The sequence below is a fragment of the Salvelinus namaycush genome, chromosome 19 (assembly GCF_016432855.1).
Source record: "Salvelinus namaycush isolate Seneca chromosome 19, SaNama_1.0, whole genome shotgun sequence".
Classification (NCBI taxonomy): Eukaryota; Metazoa; Chordata; class Actinopteri; order Salmoniformes; family Salmonidae; genus Salvelinus; species Salvelinus namaycush.
The window spans coordinates 24,538,443-24,556,443 of record NC_052325.1 but is presented as its reverse complement, the minus strand read 5'-3'; the positions used below and the strand labels follow the sequence as shown (position 1 = coordinate 24,556,443).

General features: G+C 46.3%; 1 protein-coding gene across 1 annotated transcript in view; it reads right to left on the bottom strand.

Moving 5' to 3' along the window:
- Positions 1-4,804: 4,804 nt before the first annotated feature.
- LOC120063767 (adenylate cyclase type 5-like) overlaps positions 4,805-18,001 on the bottom strand; it is a 161,552-nt gene continuing 148,355 nt past the window's right edge. Inside the window, exons 12-21 of the mRNA XM_039014061.1 lie at positions 15,888-15,975; positions 11,580-11,696; positions 11,046-11,204; positions 10,572-10,747; positions 9,828-9,845; positions 9,660-9,792; positions 9,327-9,590; positions 5,591-5,795; positions 5,236-5,360; positions 4,805-4,933 (exon numbers count right to left, since the gene is read on the bottom strand). Of these exons, the coding sequence (XP_038869989.1) occupies positions 4,805-4,933; positions 5,236-5,360; positions 5,591-5,795; positions 9,327-9,590; positions 9,660-9,792; positions 9,828-9,845; positions 10,572-10,747; positions 11,046-11,204; positions 11,580-11,696; positions 15,888-15,975 (1,414 nt within the window). The remainder of the gene's footprint in view (positions 4,934-5,235; positions 5,361-5,590; positions 5,796-9,326; positions 9,591-9,659; positions 9,793-9,827; positions 9,846-10,571; positions 10,748-11,045; positions 11,205-11,579; positions 11,697-15,887; positions 15,976-18,001) is intronic.

Genomic DNA, 18,001 nt, shown 5'->3' with positions numbered 1-18,001 from the left:
AATTCCAGTCACTCCCCAAATTCCCAGGTTTTCTAGAAATCTCAGTTGGAAGTTTACTGGATTTCCTGCTTTTTCCCCTCCTGATTCCGGGAATCTTCCAACCAGTATTTTAGAAAAAATTTGGCAAAGTTACTGGAATTGTGCAACCCTAATGGGGATAAAAAAATATCCAGCAGATCAAAGGTCAAAAGGAAACATCTCCACATGGACTCCCACAAGTTGTTCCTCATATTGTTTAACATAAGGATGATGTCATCAGTATAGACAAGTATAAAGGCCTCATTGGAGAAAACTGGACATTCATTGGGTCATAACATCTGATTTTTGCCAGGGTTGGTGGGATGGCTTCATAGAGCACCAAATCAGTCTCTATCTATGACATGGACTGACTGCAGGGGGTCATCTAAAAGAACATGTCGGGGGTGCCTTGCCACAAGCGACTGCTTGATATTCAAACCAAATGTGTGGAAAAAGCAGGTGAACTAGAAAGAATGAAGAATACAGTGATGGGAAAGAAAACGAATTGTCCACCCCTTGCATGATTGTAATAGGTCTCGGTCAGCTATGTACATCCGAATACATGTTTATTTATAGATACTTCTAATATATTAATGTACAAAATATAGAATCTAAAATATCTGATAGGGTTTGGTGTTGGAGTCAAAATACAAAATGTCAAATACAAAAAAGCTTTTCGTTGACATCCTCGGTTGAAAGTGTCGTCAGTTAAAGCGTGTGTGTCTGTAATGTGCATGTATGTGTGGCTAGCGTATGTCTGTGTTTCTGTGTGTGTGTTTTTGCCCCTGTGTTTGCATGATGTGTGTGTTGTGTAGAGCTCTGTAAACTCACACTGAACAGAGCAGTCTCACTGGTCGTTCAAGTAGCCAGCCAGGTTAACACGGCCCACCAAGGCTCCCTACTAGAGATGAAACACACTGCTCCTTCCTATCTGACCAACTCCAGTAAAGGGTTTGATAGATAGTGCTGCTGTGCTGGCTGGCAATATTAGTACATAGTGTACCAATGGTTTGGAGAATTGCAATATCTGTACCACTCAAGTGTACAAAGACAGCATACATGGACTGTATGAACAAAAAACACTTTTTTTCCACATATACTGTATGTACATATACAGTACCAATCAAAAGTGTGGACACAACTACTCATTCAAGGGTTTTTCTTTATTTTTACTATTTTCTACATTGTAGAATAATAGTGAAGACATCAAAACTATGAAATAACACATGGAATCATGTAGTAACCAGAAAAGTGTTAAAATCATAACATATTTTATGTTTGAGATTCTTCAAAGTAGCCCCCCTTTTGCCTTGACAGCTTTGCGCACTCTTGGCATTCTCTCAACCAGCTTCATGAGGTAGTCACCTGGAATGCATTTCAATTAACAGGTGTGCCTCGTTAAAAGTGAATTTGTGGAATTTCTTTCCTCCTTAATGCGTCTGAGCCAATCAGTTGTGTTGTGACAAGGTAGGGGTGGTATACAGAAGATGGCCCTATTTGGTAAAAGACCAAGTCCATACTATGGCAAGAACAGCTCAAATAAGCAAAGAAAAACGACAGTCAATCGTTACTTTAAGACATGGTCAGTCAATATGAAAAATCTCAAGAACTTTGAACATTTCTTCAAGTGCAGTCGCAAAAACCATTAAGCACTATGATGAAACTGGCTCTCATGAGCACCGCCACAGGAAAGGAAGACCCAGAGTTATCTCTGCTGCGGAGGATAAGTTCATTAGAGTTACCAGCCTCAGAAATCGACAATTAACTGCACCTCAAAGAGTTCAAGTAACAGACACATCTCAACATCAACTGTTCAGAGGAGTCAGGCCTTCATGGTCGAATTGCTGCAAAGAAACCACTACTAAAGGACACCAATAAGAAGAAGAAACATAAGCAATGGGCATTAGACCGGTGTAAATCTGTCCTTTGGTCTGATGAGTCCAAATTTGAGATTTTTGGTTCCAACCGCCGTGTCTTTGTGAGATGTTCTCCGCATGTGTGGTTCCTATTTATGTAGAATTCAAGGCACACTTAACCAACATGGCTACCACAGCATTCTGCAGCGATACGCCATCCCATCTGGTTTGCGCTTAGTGTGACTATCATTTGTTTTTCAACAGGACAATGACCCAACACACCTCCAGGCTGTGTAAAGGCTATTTTACCAAGAAGGAGAGTGATGGAGTGCTGCATCAGATGACCTGACCTCCACAATCACCCGACCTCAACCCAATTGAGATGGTTTGGGATGAGTTGGACTGCAGAGTGAAGGAAAAGCAGCCAACAAGTGCTCAGCATATGTGGGAACCCCTTCAAGGCTGTTGGAAAAGGATTCCTTGTGAAGGTGGTTGAGAGAATGCCAAGAGTGTGCAAAGTTGTCATCAAGGCAAAGGGTGGCTACTTTGAAGAATCTAAAATATATTTTGATTAACAATTTTTTGGTTACGACATGATTCCCTTTGTGTTATTTCATAGTTTTGATCTCTTCACTATTATTGTACAATGTAGAAAATAGTAAAAATGAAGCAACTCTTGAATGAGTAGGTGTGTCCAAACTTTTGACTAGTACTGTATATACAGTGCATTCAGAAAGTATTACGACCCCTTGACTTTTTCCACATTTTGTTACGTTACAGACTTATTCTAAAATTGGATTCAATAGTTTTTTCCCCTCATCAATCTACACACAATAAGCCATAAGGACCAAGCAAAAAGCAGGTTTTATTTTTTTTATGGGAATATCACATTTACATAAGTATTCCGACCCTTTTGCTCAGTACTTTGTTGAAGCACCTTTGACAGCGATTACAGCCTCAAGTCTTCTTGGGTATGATGCTACAAACTTGGCACACATATATTTGGGGAGTTTCTCCCATTTTTCTCAGCAGATCATCTCAAGCTCTGTCAGGTTGGATGGAGAACGTCGCTGCACAGCTATTTTCAGGTCTCCAAAGATGTTTGATCAGGTTCAAGTCCGTGCTCTGGCTGGGCCACTCAAGGACATTCGGAGACTTGTCCCAAAGCCACTCCTTGGCTGTGTGCTTAATGTCGTTGTCCTGTTAAAAGGTGAACCTTCGCCCCAGTCTGAGGTCCTGAGCGCTCTGGACCAGGTTTTCATCAAGGATCTCTCTGTACTTTGCTCCGGTCATCTTTCCCTCGATCCTGAATAGTCTCCCAGTCGCTGCCGCTGAAAAACATTGCCACAGCATGATGCTGCCACCACCATGCTTCACCATAGGGATGGTATTGGCCAGGTGATGAGCGGTGCCTGGTTTCCTCCAGACATGATGCTTGGCATTCAGGCCGAAGAGTTCAATCTTGGTTTCATCAGACCAAAGAATATTTTTTCTCATGGTCTGAGAGTCCTTTAGGTGCCTTTTGACAGCCCACTTGGAGTTTGACATGTGTTTTCTGTCTGTCCACTCTACCATGAAGGCCTGATTTGTGGAGTGCTGCAGAGATGGTTGTCCTTCTGAAAGGTTCTCCAATCTCCGCAGATGAACTCTGGAGCTCTGTCAGAGTGACCATTGGGTTCTTGGTCATCTCCCTGACCAAGGCCCTTCTACCCCAATTGCTCAGTTTGGCTGGGCGGCCAGCTCTAGGAAGAGTCTTGGTGGTTCCAAACTTCTTCCATTTAAGAATGATGGAGGCCACAGTGTTCTTGGGGACCTTCAATGCTGCAGAAATGTTTTGGTACCCTTCCCCAGATCTGTGCCTCGACACAATCCTGTCTCAGAGCTCTACGGACAATTCCTTCAACCTCATGGCTTGGGTTTTGCTCTGACATGCACTGTCAACTGGGGGACCTTATATAGACAGGTGTGTGCCTTTCCAAATCACGTCCAATCAGTTGAAAAACATCTCAAGGATGATCAATGGAAACAGAATTTACCTGATCTCAAGGGTCTGAATACTTATGTAAATAAGGTATGTCCGTTTTTTATTTTGAATAAATTTGCAAACATTTCTAAAAACCTGGTTTCGCTTTGTCGTTATGGGGTATTATGTGTAGACTGATGAGGACATTTTTTATTTAATCCATTTTAGAAAAAGTCTAACATAATAAAATGTGGAAAAAGTGAAGGGGCCTGAATACTTTCCGAATGTTTTATGTGTATATATGGGTTTCAGTGTCTTCATGCAGGTTTTGTTTAGAGCGACTTGGCTCTTTCAGCAGAATGTCTAAGACACACATAGTGGATCGATTTCCTCAGAAAACCTTACAGAGATCTACAGTACTGCAAGATGATTGGCTCTTAGCCATTCCTTAACTCACACTGTGACCTATAGAAATAAGACCGTGAGAGAATGCTGCTGTCACAATGTGTCTCTGTCTGCTGTAGTCTGATGGGATTTCTTTGGTCTCTTCAGCGAACTCAGGCCCTCTGAGCTCCTCCCTGTCTCTTTCCCCCAATCCGAGAGGAGGCTGGGTGGGGTCTCCTTCACTCTGGTCCAATCGGAGGCTGACCTCTGCAGGTAGGGAGGAGATAAACCTAGGACAAGGGGTGTTGATGGGGGGCAGTCAGTTCCCCAAGCAAACACGTCCATGAGCCTGCTAGTCAAAGACTTGGGGGGGTCAGCCCCTTTTAGTCCAATACCCCCTCTCCTCTCAGCCTTTTCCTGCACCAGTGTCAGTCTGTTACTGGGGCTGCTTCTGAATAGGCTGTGTCTGAAATGGCACCCTATTTCCTATATAGTGCACTACTTTAGAACAGAGCCCTATGTCCCTGGTCAAAAGTAGTGTACTATACAGGGAATAGGTTTCCATTTGGGACACAGCCTGGTGTTAACTGCTGGGAGGTCCTCCAGTGAGGAAGTAGGTCTGCATTTCTCCTTTACCCTTCACCTTGACCAGGCCTCGGCACTCCAGTGTGTAGTTATAGGAGTTCAGCACGTTGTACAGGTCTGAGGTCACCTGGCGGGAGAAAGGCGAGAGAGGAAAAGAAAGGTGGGAAAGTAAGTAGTCATGAAGTCACACAGAGGATAGCAGTGTTCACATATCTTGATCATAAGCACACTGCCTGTCATTTCACACTGCCAAATTATAATATTCTAAAAGATCGACACAAGGTTAAAAAAGAGTGCACACTGCAAGCTATGCTTCCATGTGCTTTATTGACAATGTTTCGACCCTTAGGTCTTCATCATAGTTATAATAAAGTCACAATAGAAATCCTTGGTGTGTTATCAGTTTCTTCTGTGCTGTGTCTGAGTTACCTGGATCCGCTCAGGTACACCAGTGCTGTCCATGCGGCTGGCCACGTTGACTGTATTCCCCCAGATATCATACTGGGGCTTCCTGGCCCCGATCACCCCAGCCACCACTGGACCCATGTTCAGACCTGCACCGGTGGACAGGGATATAGTTCAGCATGTTTTTAACAATATATACAGTATGTTCAATATACATTTTTTTTATTGGTCAGCAGAGTTTTTCCTGGTGAGGTCACATTTTTTTTCCATTACTCATTATAGATTTTGTGAGGCACTTCTGCTTAAGGATATCGTTCTTCTCATGAATTCACATAAATGAATAAGGCAACAAAATGATCTTTACCGTAGGCAGCCTTACCTATCTTCATCTTGAAGTTATTGAAGGAGTGTTCGTTAATGTACTTCATCTGATCCATGAGTCTCATGGCGTAGTCTGCTAGGGCTCTGATGTGTGAGCGGCCTTCCTTGTCGTAGGTAGAGTCGTTGAGGCCAGAGGCTGCCATGTAGGTACTGCCGATGGTCTTTATCTTCTCCAGCTGGCGGAACTGGTCCTCACTGATGATCTGGGGGGAGAGGTGGACAATAGGGAAGTGAAAGACATTTACTAGTTAGTTTACTTGGGTTAATAGCATTGAGATTGTTAGCTCTATTTCAACATAGCAGGGTCCAATAATAGTCACTAGTACCAATACTGAAGTTATATTAGGAGTAATGGGACAGAACATATGGTCAGCGTAAACACACACCCACACACACAGAGAAAGGCCCCTCTCACCTTGTCAAATTCTGTGGTAATCTCAGTGAGCAGATGGACACTCCACTCCCTCTCTTCATCTCTCTCCCCCTCCCCCTCCCCCCATCCTCATACCTCTCTCCTCCCATTATCATATCTTCCTCATACCTCTCTCCTCCCCATCCTCTCTTCTCCTCACCATCCTCATACCTCTATCCTCCTCCCCATCCCTCTTTCCTCCTTCCCCATCCCTCTCTCTCCTCCCCATCCCTCTCTCCTCCCCATCCTCACAACTCTAACTCTACTCCCCATATCTCTATCCTCCTCCCATCCTCATACCTCTCTCTCCTCCCTCCCCATCCTCATACCTCTAACTCTCCTCCCCATCCTCATACCTCTAACTCTCCTCCCCATCCTCATACCTCTCTCCTCTCCTCCCCATCCTCATACCTCTCTCCTCTCCTCCCCATCCTCATACCTCTCTCTCCTCTCCTCCCCATCCTCATACCTCTCTCTCCTCCTTCCCCATCCTCATACCTCTCTCTCCTCCTTCCCCATCCTCATACCTCTCTCTCCTCCTTCCCCATCCTCATACCTCTCTCTCCTCCTTCCCCATCCCTCTCTCCTCCTTCCCCATCCTCATACCTCTCTCTCCTCCTTCCCCATCCCTCTCTCCTCCTTCCCCATCCTCATACCTGTCTCCTCCTCCCCATCCTCATACAACTCTAACTCTACTCCCATCCTCATACCTCTCTCCTCCTCCCCATCCTCATACCTCTAACTCTCCTCCCCATCCTCATACCTCTAACTCTCCTCCCCATCCTCATACCTCTCTCCTCTCCTCCCCATCCTCATACCTCTCTCCTTTCCTCCCCATCCTCATACCTCTCTCTCCTCTCCTCCCCATCCTCATACCTCTCTCTCCTCTCCTCCCCATCCTCATACCTCTCTCTCCTCTCCTCCCCATCCTCATACCTCTCTCTCCTCTCCTCCCCATCCTCATACCTCTCTCCTCCTAATCCCCATCCTCATACCTCTCTCCTCCTAATCCCCATCCTCATACCTCTCTCCTCCTAATCCCCATCCTCATACCTCTCTCCTCCTCCTCCCCATCCTCATACCTCTCTCCTCCTAATCCCCATCCTCATACCTCTCTCCTCCTCCTTCCCCATCCTCATACCTCTCTCCTCCTCCTCCCCCATCCTCATACCTCTCTCCTCCTCCTCCCCATCCTCATACCTCTCTCCTCCTCCTCCCCATCCTCATACCTCTCTCCTCCTCCTCCCCATCCTCATACCTCTCTCCTCCTCCTCCCCATCCTCATACCTCTCTCCTCCTCCTCCCCATCCTCATACCTCTCTCCTCCTCCTCCCCATCCTCATACCTCTCTCCTCCTCCTCCCCATCCTCATACCTCTCTCCTCCTCCTCCCCATCCTCATACCTCTCTCCTCCTCCTCCCCATCCTCATACCTCTCTCCTCCTCCTCCCCATCCTCATACCTCTCTCCTCCTCCTCCCCATCCTCATACCTCTCTCCTCCTCCTCCCCATCCTCATACCTCTCTCCTCCTCCTCCCCATCCTCATACCTCTCTCCTCCTCCTCCCCATCCTCATACCTCTCTCCTCCTCCTCCCCATCCTCATACCTCTAACTCTCCTCCCCATCCTCATACCTCTAACTCTCCTCCCCATCCTCATACCTCTCTCCTCCCCATCCTCATACCTCTCTCCTCCCCATCCTCATACCTCTCTCTCCTCTCCTCCCCATCCTCATACCTCTCCTCTCCTCTCCTCCCCATCCTCATACCTCTCTCTCCTCTCCTCCCCATCCTCATACCTCTCTCTCCTCTCCTCCCCATCCTCATACCTCTCTCTCCTCTCCTCCCCATCCTCATACCTCTCTCCTCCCCATCCTCATACCTCTCTCTCCTCTCCTCCCCATCCTCATACCTCTCTCTCCTCCTAATCCCCATCCTCATACCTCTCTCCTCCTCCTCCCCCATCCTCATACCTCTCTCCTCCTCCTCCCCATCCTCATACCTCTCTCCTCCTAATCCCCATCCTCATACCTCTCTCCTCCTCCTAATCCCCATCCTCATACCTCTCTCCTCCTCCTAATCCCCATCCTCATACCTCTCTCCTCCTCCTCCCCCATCCTCATACCTCTCTCCTCCTCCTCCCCATCCTCATACCTCTCTCCTCCTCCTCCCCATCCTCATACCTCTCTCCTCCTCCTCCCCATCCTCATACCTCTCTCCTCCTCCTCCCCATCCTCATACCTCTCTCCTCCTCCTCCCCATCCTCATACCTCTAACTCTCCTCCCCATCCTCATACCTCTAACTCTCCTCCCCATCCTCATACCTCTCTCTCTCCTCCCCATCCTCATACCTCTCTCTCCTCTCCTCCCCATCCTCATACCTCTCTCTCCTCTCCTCCCCATCCTCATACCTCTCTCTCCTCTCCTCCCCATCCTCATACCTCTCTCTCCTCTCCTCCCCATCCTCATACCTCTCTCTCCTCTCCTCCCCATCCTCATACCTCTCTCTCCTCTCCTCCCCATCCTCATACCTCTCTCCTCCCCATCCTCATACCTCTCTCTCCTCTCCTCCCCATCCTCATACCTCTCTCTCCTCCTAATCCCCATCCTCATACCTCTCTCCTCCTCCTCCCCCATCCTCATACCTCTCTCCTCCTCCTCCCCATCCTCATACCTCTCTCCTCCTAATCCCCATCCTCATACCTCTCTCCTCCTCCTAATCCCCATCCTCATACCTCTCTCCTCCTCCTAATCCCCATCCTCATACCTCTCTCCTCCTCCTAATCCCCATCCTCATACCTCTCTCCTCCTCCTCCCCCATCCTCATACCTCTCTCCTCCTCCTCCCCATCCTCATACCTCTCTCCTCCTCCTCCCCATCCTCATACCTCTCTCCTCCTCCTCCCCATCCTCATACCTCTCTCCTCCTCCTCCCCATCCTCATACCTCTCTCCTCCTCCTCCCCATCCTCATACCTCTCTCCTCCTCCTCCCCATCCTCATACCTCTCTCCTCCTCCTCCCCATCCTCATACCTCTCTCCTCCTCCTCCCCATCCTCATACCTCTCTCCTCCTCCTCCCCATCCTCATACCTCTCTCCTCCTCCTCCCCATCCTCATACCTCTCTCCTCCTCCTCCCCATCCTCATACCTCTCTCCTCCTCCTCCCCATCCTCATACCTCTCTCCTCCTCCTCCCCATCCTCATACCTCTCTTTCTCTCCTGCCCATTCTCATACCTCTCTTTCTCTCCTGCCCATTCTCATACCTCTCTTTCTCTCCTGCCCATTCTCATACCCCTCTCCTCCTCTCCCCACTCCCTTCTCACCTCGTCAAAGTCTGCAATGATCTCGTTGAGCAGCCTGAGACACTCCACTCCTTCGTTGTTGGCCTCCAGCTCTATGTAGAACTCAGAGAAGTTGGAGATGGAGGCGAACATGACGGCCACACACTCACAGGACTGGTAGTAGAGCTCGTCGTTCCGACGCTCTCGCGCCAGAAAGTGAGCAGCCACGTCTTTGGGGAGGATGTTGTGGAGGAGGCGACGGTTGTAAGCCTGTAGCTCCTCCATCTCCTCCTTTTCCTCTGTGGCCTGGAGGGAGGGTCAAGGAGGTATCAATGACCTTGGATGGTACACACACACACACACACACACACCTACCTGTAGTTTCCAGAGGAAGTCGAGTCTGGCTGTGGACTCCACCTGCTGGGCGTGTAGATACAAAGCCAAGACGAAGACAGTGATGACCACGGGAGTCATGATCTTCAGAGGGACCTTAGAGTCCATCACACAGCTGGACAGAGAGGACAGATACCAAAGATCAACTACAGGCCTGAGGCCACTGCACTCTTTAATCTATGTTATTCAATAACGCTAGATACTACATACCATTACTAAACAATATACAAGGTTACAACACTGTTTATCGATGTTATCTAACTACCTGAGGCATATGAAGTGCCAGGAAGATCTACAGGACGCATTGAAGCTACAGTATATTGGATACAATTGATCTCAATCAATTTGTGCGTTTCAATTTGTTTCCATTGGTTTAATAGTGTTAAGCTACATAAATCTCACCTTGTTCCATTTATGTGCTCACTGTGAAGAGAACAAAGAAAGAACATTTTATGGAGAGAGGCAACTGAACCCTCCTCTCCATCTGAAGACGGATACCCATAGACAGGACCTGACCTGGCCTATCCAACAGTCATCCATTACATGAAGTAAATGCACCACTAAACTCAGGACAGGTTTTAATTTAAATCTGCTTCTCGTGAATAAATAGCATGGGTTAGAGCAAAGCAGCAGTCCACCCATCAATACCTTTCACCTCAATCTAACATTTATCTACTGGGCAATTTACACAAGCCAGAGTTGTTCTCGTCCATCATATCTAAAGCTAGGTGTACATCAGTAAACAAACATATGAGACATCCGAGACGTTACTGCTTCGCTCTGAAGAACATTAGCATAAAATACTATTGACTCATCGGTTATCTATCTTTCTTTCATGACTTTGTTTTGTACCTTGCTGTACCTGCATGCTAATGAGGGTTCTAAACTACTCACATAGCGTTGGCCATGACCAGCAGGTCTACGTTGTCGAACAGGCTGACCTCTGGCACCTCCATGATGAGGACGTAGAAGATCTCGATGAAGAGCATGAGTAAGAGTTTACCTATACTGCTGACCTGTAGGAAAACTGAGCTGGCCAGCAGGGTCAACAACACACAGGAAGAGAAGTACTACAGAGGGAGAGAGGGAGGTTGGAGAAAGAGGGAGGGTGGGTGGAGGGGGGATAGGGAGGGAGAGATAAGGGGGAGGGGCGAGGGAGACATAGAAAGAGAGAGAGAGATGTCAAACATTTGCAAATGTTTTAGCATTACCATTGTGAAATGTATTGACCACTTCTGGCATATAATCAGTACAGTGAGAATGACTGCTCAAGCCTAGCTTCTTCTATTTATATTTTTGTTTATATTTTTATATATGTTTTTTTTGACACACACACACACACACACACACACACACAGACACAGACACCTCAGGGAAGTTGCAGTTGGGTGAGGGGCTGCCACAGAAGCCGTCCAGTGATTCAAGGGTGTAGTTGAGGCTGCGTGCATGGCAGGCGTTCACACTGCTGCGACTGATGTTCAGTTCCCAGCTCAGACACTCCCTCAGGTCTCCAGTACTGCAGGTGAACTAGGGGGTAGAGGACAGAGGTCAAAGGGGGTTCACATGATTATGAATGAAAACTGGGTAGTGTTTAGTGGGCACAAAATGTCTGAACTTCTGTCCAATAATAAAACGTTCTGCTACGAAGTGCCCTAATGAACACAACCCTGGAGACTTTACATAGGATGACCACAGATGTCAGACACTCATTAATGTAGTGCTTCTACACCTGCATTGCTTGCTGTTTGGGGTTTTAGGCTGGGTTTCTGTACAGCACTTTGAGATATCAGCTGATGTAAGAAGGGCTATATAAATACATTTGATTTGATTAATGTAAGCTTTGAGGGTTTACCCCTTCAAATGATCTGTGCAACCATTTGGAGTGGAGGCTCAGGGACTTACGATGTTGATGAAGGCAGAGAGAAAGACCAGGAGGATGGTGAAGACTCCCACCAGGGTGCTGTTGAGTCTGGACTGGACTATCATCTTGGACAGAGTCTGTAGAGACGCTGGGAAAAACTGTCCCCGGGGAGGGGAGGGGGGGGTATGGTTAGTAGGTCAGTCAAGTATTTTGGGTTACTAGAGAGCGTTATGTTTGTATCCTACAGCCAACAATCCCAGCTATGACTGTGGGTCCAATTTGACACATGCTGGTAGAAGTGATGTCTGTCTACCCCTTTCCCACAAAACCAGACTCCTTGCAATGCCAGGATCAAGCATGCATCATTTTCAACATGTAAACAATGTGATTTGATTTGTTTCATAACGGTAGTCTAGACTGGTAGTTCCACCAGTTAGGTTTCTTTTGAGTAGTGTGACTTGGTGAAGAAGAAAAAAGTTTATTTCACTTAATTTTAATACACTATCATGAAGAGCACATGTTCAACTTAATAAAAAACATGTGTTCCAATCTCAGGAAGTGAAATCAAAATGGCTATAGTAGGTGCCTATCAAGTAACAGGGTTGATGTAAAAAACAATATGTCCAAAAATAGTAGAATCAGCTCACCTGCTTTTACACGAGGATTTTACTTTCAGATGTTCAATGTTTCTTTTGAAAATGGGATTTAAAAATGAATAGTTACACATATTAAAATGAGAGTTCCGTTCACGTAACAGGGTTGGCCTTTATTAAATAAAGGACCGTTTTTTTCTTCACATGAAAAATAATCATCTTCAGAAATGACTGTCAAAGCAACCAAATAACTAGGGCTTTACAATGATGGTGAAACTTGAAGAAATGTTGGGGATTTAATGGGTTAGAATCATAGACACAGAGGATCACAGAGGATGCACAGAGGACATGTCAAAATGCTGAATTTGGGCACTTTATTAAGTCTTTTCATTATTAAAAATCAGATTTAAAGAATTGTTCATGTGGTCTATATAACAGGCTTTTAAAATGCAATATTGGTGCACAATTTCTCCTTAAAATATCAAAGGGATGCAAAACGCACTGATTTGGTGGATCGCATTTGACCTGGGGAGTTATAAACCCCTCCCTTTCCCAAAGCTTACAGTGCTACAATGACAATATTCATCACAAATCCCTCAACTACAGAAGATCAAGTGCCTGTTGTTCTTCTTCTTCTTGTTTCCAATATGATTTTGGGGCCTATTTCATTCCCCCCAAGCCGGCCATCTCCCAATGAGGAGACAGCAGGAAATGAAATACCCAGAGGGCCCTCCAGGAACAACAAAAACAGCTATAACATCATCAGATCGCTGCCTTCGATCACAAATGTCCCCAACTGACAAAATTGTAACACCCCTAATGTGAGTTTACATCCACGTTAATCTTTCGCCCAATTACATGCCAGTTCCTCTCTAGATGCCTCACTGAGCAGTCTGACTCTGACTCTACAGGGGACTGCTACTCTCAGGGCCGGAAAAATCAATACCATCCACCTTGCAGGTTTACCAGACATGTTATAGGGGCACCGGGTATTGGTCACTTACACATGGTTAGCAGATGTTATTGGTCACATACACATGGTTAGCAGATGTTATTGGTCACATATACATGGTTAGCAGATGTTATTGGTCACATACACATGGTTAGCAGATGTTATTGGTCACATACACATGGTTAGCAGATGTTATTGGTCACATACACATGGTTAGCAGATGTTATTGGTCACATACACATGGTTAGCAGATGTTATTGGTCACATACACATGGTTAGCAGATGTTATTGGTCACTTACACATGGTTAGCAGATGTTATTGGTCACATACACATGGTTAGCAGATGTTATTGGTCACATACACATGGTTAGCAGATGTTATTGGTCACATACACATGGTTAGCAGATGTTATTGGTCACATACACATGGTTAGCAGATGTTATTGGTCACTTACACATGGTTAGCAGATGTTATTGGTCACATACACATGGTTAGCAGATGTTATTGGTCACATACACATGGTTAGCAGATGTTATTGGTCACACACACATGGTTAGCAGATGTTATTGTGAGTGTAGCGAAATGCTTATGCTTCTAGATCCGACAGTGCAGCAATAATTAACAGGTAATATCTAACAGTTCCACAACATAATCTAATATCTAACAAATTCCACAACAAAACCTAATACACAATCTAGTAAAGGAATGGGATAAGAATATATAAGTATAAAATATATGGATGACCAGTGACAGAGCGGCTAAGATGCAATAGATAGTAAAGAATAGATAGTGAAGGATACGGTATACGTTATATACAGTTGAAGTCGGAAGTTTACATACACCTTAGCCAAATACATTCAAACTCAGTTTTTCACAATTCCTGACATTTAATCCTAGTAAAAATTCCCTGTCTTAGATCAGTTAGGATCACCACTTTATTTTAAGAATGTGAAATAATTTATTTCAGCTTTCATTTCTTTCATCACATTCCCAGTGGGTCAGAAGTTTACATACACTCAATTAGTATTTGGTAGCATTGCCTTTAACTTGTTTAACTTGGGTCAAACCTTTCGGGTAGCCTTCCACAAGCTTCCCACAATAAGTAGGGTGAATTTTGGCCCATTCCTCCTGACAGAGCTGCTGTAACTGAGTCAGGTTTGTAGGCCTCCTTGCTCGCACACGTTTTTTCAGTTCTGCCCACAAATGGTCTATAGGATTGAGGTCAGGGCTTTGTGATGACCACTCCAATACCTTGACTTTGTTGTCCTTAAGCCATTTTGCCACAACTTTGGAAATATGCTTGGGGTCATTGTCCATTTGGAAGACCCATTTGCGACCAAGTTTTAACTTCCTGACTAATGTCTTGAGATGTTGCTTCAATATATCCACATAATTTTCCTGCCTCATGATGCCATCTATTTTGTGAAGTGCACCAGTCCCTCCTGCAGCAAAGCAGCCCCACAACATGATGCTGTGTACGGATGGTGTTCTTCAGCTTGCAAGCCTGTTGCGCCTTCTTCACCACACTGTCTATGTGCATGGACCATTTCAGTTTGTCGGTGATATGTACACAGAGGAACTTAAAACTTTCCACCTTCTCCACTACTGTCCCGTCGATGTGGATAGGGGGGTGCTCCCTCTGCTGTTTCCTGAAGTCCACGATCATCTCTTTTGTTTTGCTGACATTGAGTGAGAGGTTCTTTTCCTGACACCACACTCCGAGGGCCCTCACCTCCTCCCTGTAGGCCGTCTCGTCGTTGTTGGTAATCAAGCCTACCACTGTAGTGTCGTCTGCAAACTTGATGATTGAGTTGGAGGCGTGCATGGCCACACAGTCGTGGGCGAACAGGGAGTACAGGAGGGGGCTTGTGGGGCCCCAGTGTTGAGGATCAGCGGAGTGGAGATGTTGTTTGCTACCTTCCCCACCTGGGGGCGGCCTGTCAGGAAGTCCAGGACCCAGTTGCACAGGGCAGGGTCGAGACCCAGGGTCTCAAGCTTAATGATGAGTTTGGAGGGTACTATGGTGTTGAATGCTGAGCTATAGTCAATGAACAGCATTCTCACATAGGTATTCCTCTTGTCCAGATGGGATAGGGCAGTGTGCAGTGTGATGGCGATTGCATCGTCTGTGGACCTATTGGGACGGTAAGCAAATTGGAGTGGGTCTAGGTAGACATGTAGGGTGGAGGTGATATGATCCTTAACAAGCCTCTCTCAAAGCACTTCATGATGACAGAAGTGAGTGCTACGGGGCGATAGTCATTTCATTCAGTTACCTTTGCCTTCTTGGGAACAGGAACAATGGTGGCCATCTTGAAGCATGTGGGGACAGCAGACTGGGATAGGGATTGATTGAATATGTCCGTAAACACACCAGCCAGCTGGTCTGCGCATGCTCTGAGGACGCGACTAGGGAAGTTGTCTGGGCTGGCAGCCTTGCGAGGATTAACACGTTTAAATGTTTTACTCACGTCGGCCATGGGGAAGGAGAGCCCACAGACTTTGGTAGCGAGCCGTGTTGGTGGCACTGTAAGTTGTTTCATTTGTCTGGGAGCAAGACGCCGATGTCCGCGACGGGGCTGGTTTTCTTTTTGCAATGATTGCCTGTAGTCCCTGCCACATACGTCTCGTGTTTGAGCTGTTGAATTGCGACTCCACTTTGTCTCTATACTGACGCTTTGCTTGTTTGATTGCCTTACGGAGGGAATAACTACAATGTTTGTATTCGGCCATGTTTCCAGTCGCCTTGCCCTGATTAAATGCCATCAAATGCCATAAATGCCATCAATCCACGGTTACTCACCCCAAAACAGGAGTAGACTGCTGAGACAAACATGACAGCCATCAAGATGATCAGACAGGTGACATAGAACCCAATCATCAGAGTGGAGCTGAGGAGAGAGAGAGAAGTAATACCAGTAAATATATCTTAGTGAGAGAAAAGGGTTGAGGAAGAGGGGATAAGTAAAATGGAATGTTAAAGAAAAGATTGATAAGGAGAAAGAAAGGGAGTGAGAGAGTAATATATGGGAATGGGGGACACCCTTGACGGACATCCTTGAGAATGAACAAACAGCCAGCAGCCACAGCGGTACCCATCAGGCCCCCTGGCAGAGGAGAGGAACAGCGGTGACGGGACGTCTGGGCCTGTCTGGGACTGCCTGTCCTGGGTCCCCTGTCTCAGGTACCAGCCTCATCTAGGCCCTATTTGTCTCCTCAACTCATCCCCAAAGCCCTGCCCTCAGTCCCAAAGCCCTGTCCTCATCCCCAAAGTCCTGCCCTCAGTCCCAAAGCCCTGTCCTCATCCCCAAAGCCCTGTCCTCATCCCCAAAGTCCTGCCCTCAGTCCCAAAGTCCTGCCCTCATCCCCAAAGTCCTGCCCTCAGTCCCAAAGTCCTGCCCTCAGTCCCAAAGTCCTGCCCTCAGTCCCAAAGCCCTGTCCTCATCCCCAAAGTCCTGCCCTCAGTCCCAAAGTCCTGCCCTCAGTCCCAAAGCCCTGTCCTTATCCCCAAAGTCCTGCCCTCAGTCCCAAAGTCCTGCCCTCAGTCCCAAAGCCCTGTCCTCAGTCCCAAAGTCCTGCCCTCAGTCCCAAAGCCCTGCCCTCAGTCCCAAAGCCCTGCCCTCAGTCCCAAAGCCCTGTCCTCAGTTCCAAAGCCCTGCCCTCAGTCCCAAAGCCCTGCCCTCAGTCCCAAAGCCCTGCCCTCAGTCCCAAAGCCCTGTCCTCAGTCCCAAAGCCCTGTCCTCATCCCCAAAGCCCTGTCCTCATCCCCAAAGTCCTGCCCTCAGTCCCAAAGCCCTGTCCTCAGTCAAAAAAGAGCTAGGGCTCCAAGTTGTGAATCATATACAAAAAAATGTTGTGAAAAACATTGCACCAAAGAAAACAAGTGAAAGACAAAACAGTGCAGATAAAAAACAGGTAAAAATGGTGTGCAGGTGAGGTTGGAAGCCAATGAAAACCACACCACAAAACCAATATACAAAAACAGTTTGTTCAATCAGTTGAACAAAGTGTGTGTGTGTGTGTGTGTGTGTGTGTGTGTGTGTGTGTGTGTGTGTGTGTGTGTGTGTGTGTGTGTGTGTGTGTGTGTGTGTGTGTGTGTGTGTGTGTGTGTGTGTGTGTGTGTGTGTGTGTGTGTGTGTGAGAGAGAGAGAGAGAGAGCTTTAAGTTACAAGGAAGGAAATTACTGGGTAGTTTGGTTCCTCAGGCTGACTTCTAGACTTCTAGTCAGACTTCTATATTTTGGCAATGTGAAGATAGGAATTCCAGAGCATGGAACCTCTGTATCTACTAGAGTTATGGCAGTGTCTTATGTTGTATGCATGGATTATGGAATTAACCTGGTATAATCTTTTGAGTCCATTGATTTGAAGTGTTCAGGTAGGCTGTCTGGAAGGTATGAGTATCTGTTGATGAAGGTGCATCATTGGACTATATTCATGTTGTAGATAGACAATATATTGAGTTTCTCAAACACAGGGGCAGTTGGAGCCAAGTAGTTAGAGGAGGTGGCTAGTCTTGCAAATATATTTTGTGTGATGAGTAATTTGTGTAGGTAGGAAGCATATATTGCAGTAAATGAGATATGGGTAACTTAAGCTGTATTATAAACTGGGGGGTTTGAGCCCTGAATGCTGATTGGCTGACAGCCGTGGTATATCAGAACGTATACCACGAGTATGACAAAGCGTTTATTTTTACTGATCTAATTATGTTGGTAATCGGTTTATAAAAGCAATAAAGCACCTCAGGGGTTTGTGGTATATGGCCAATATACCACGGCTAAGGTCTGTTCTTAGGCACAATGCAACGCGTCATTGGGCTGTATTGCTTAAGTATAGTGTTAGGAAACAAGCCTGATGAACCAAACCATTCATCTTTCTGATGACACCAACAGACCTCACCACTTTGCTGCAGACA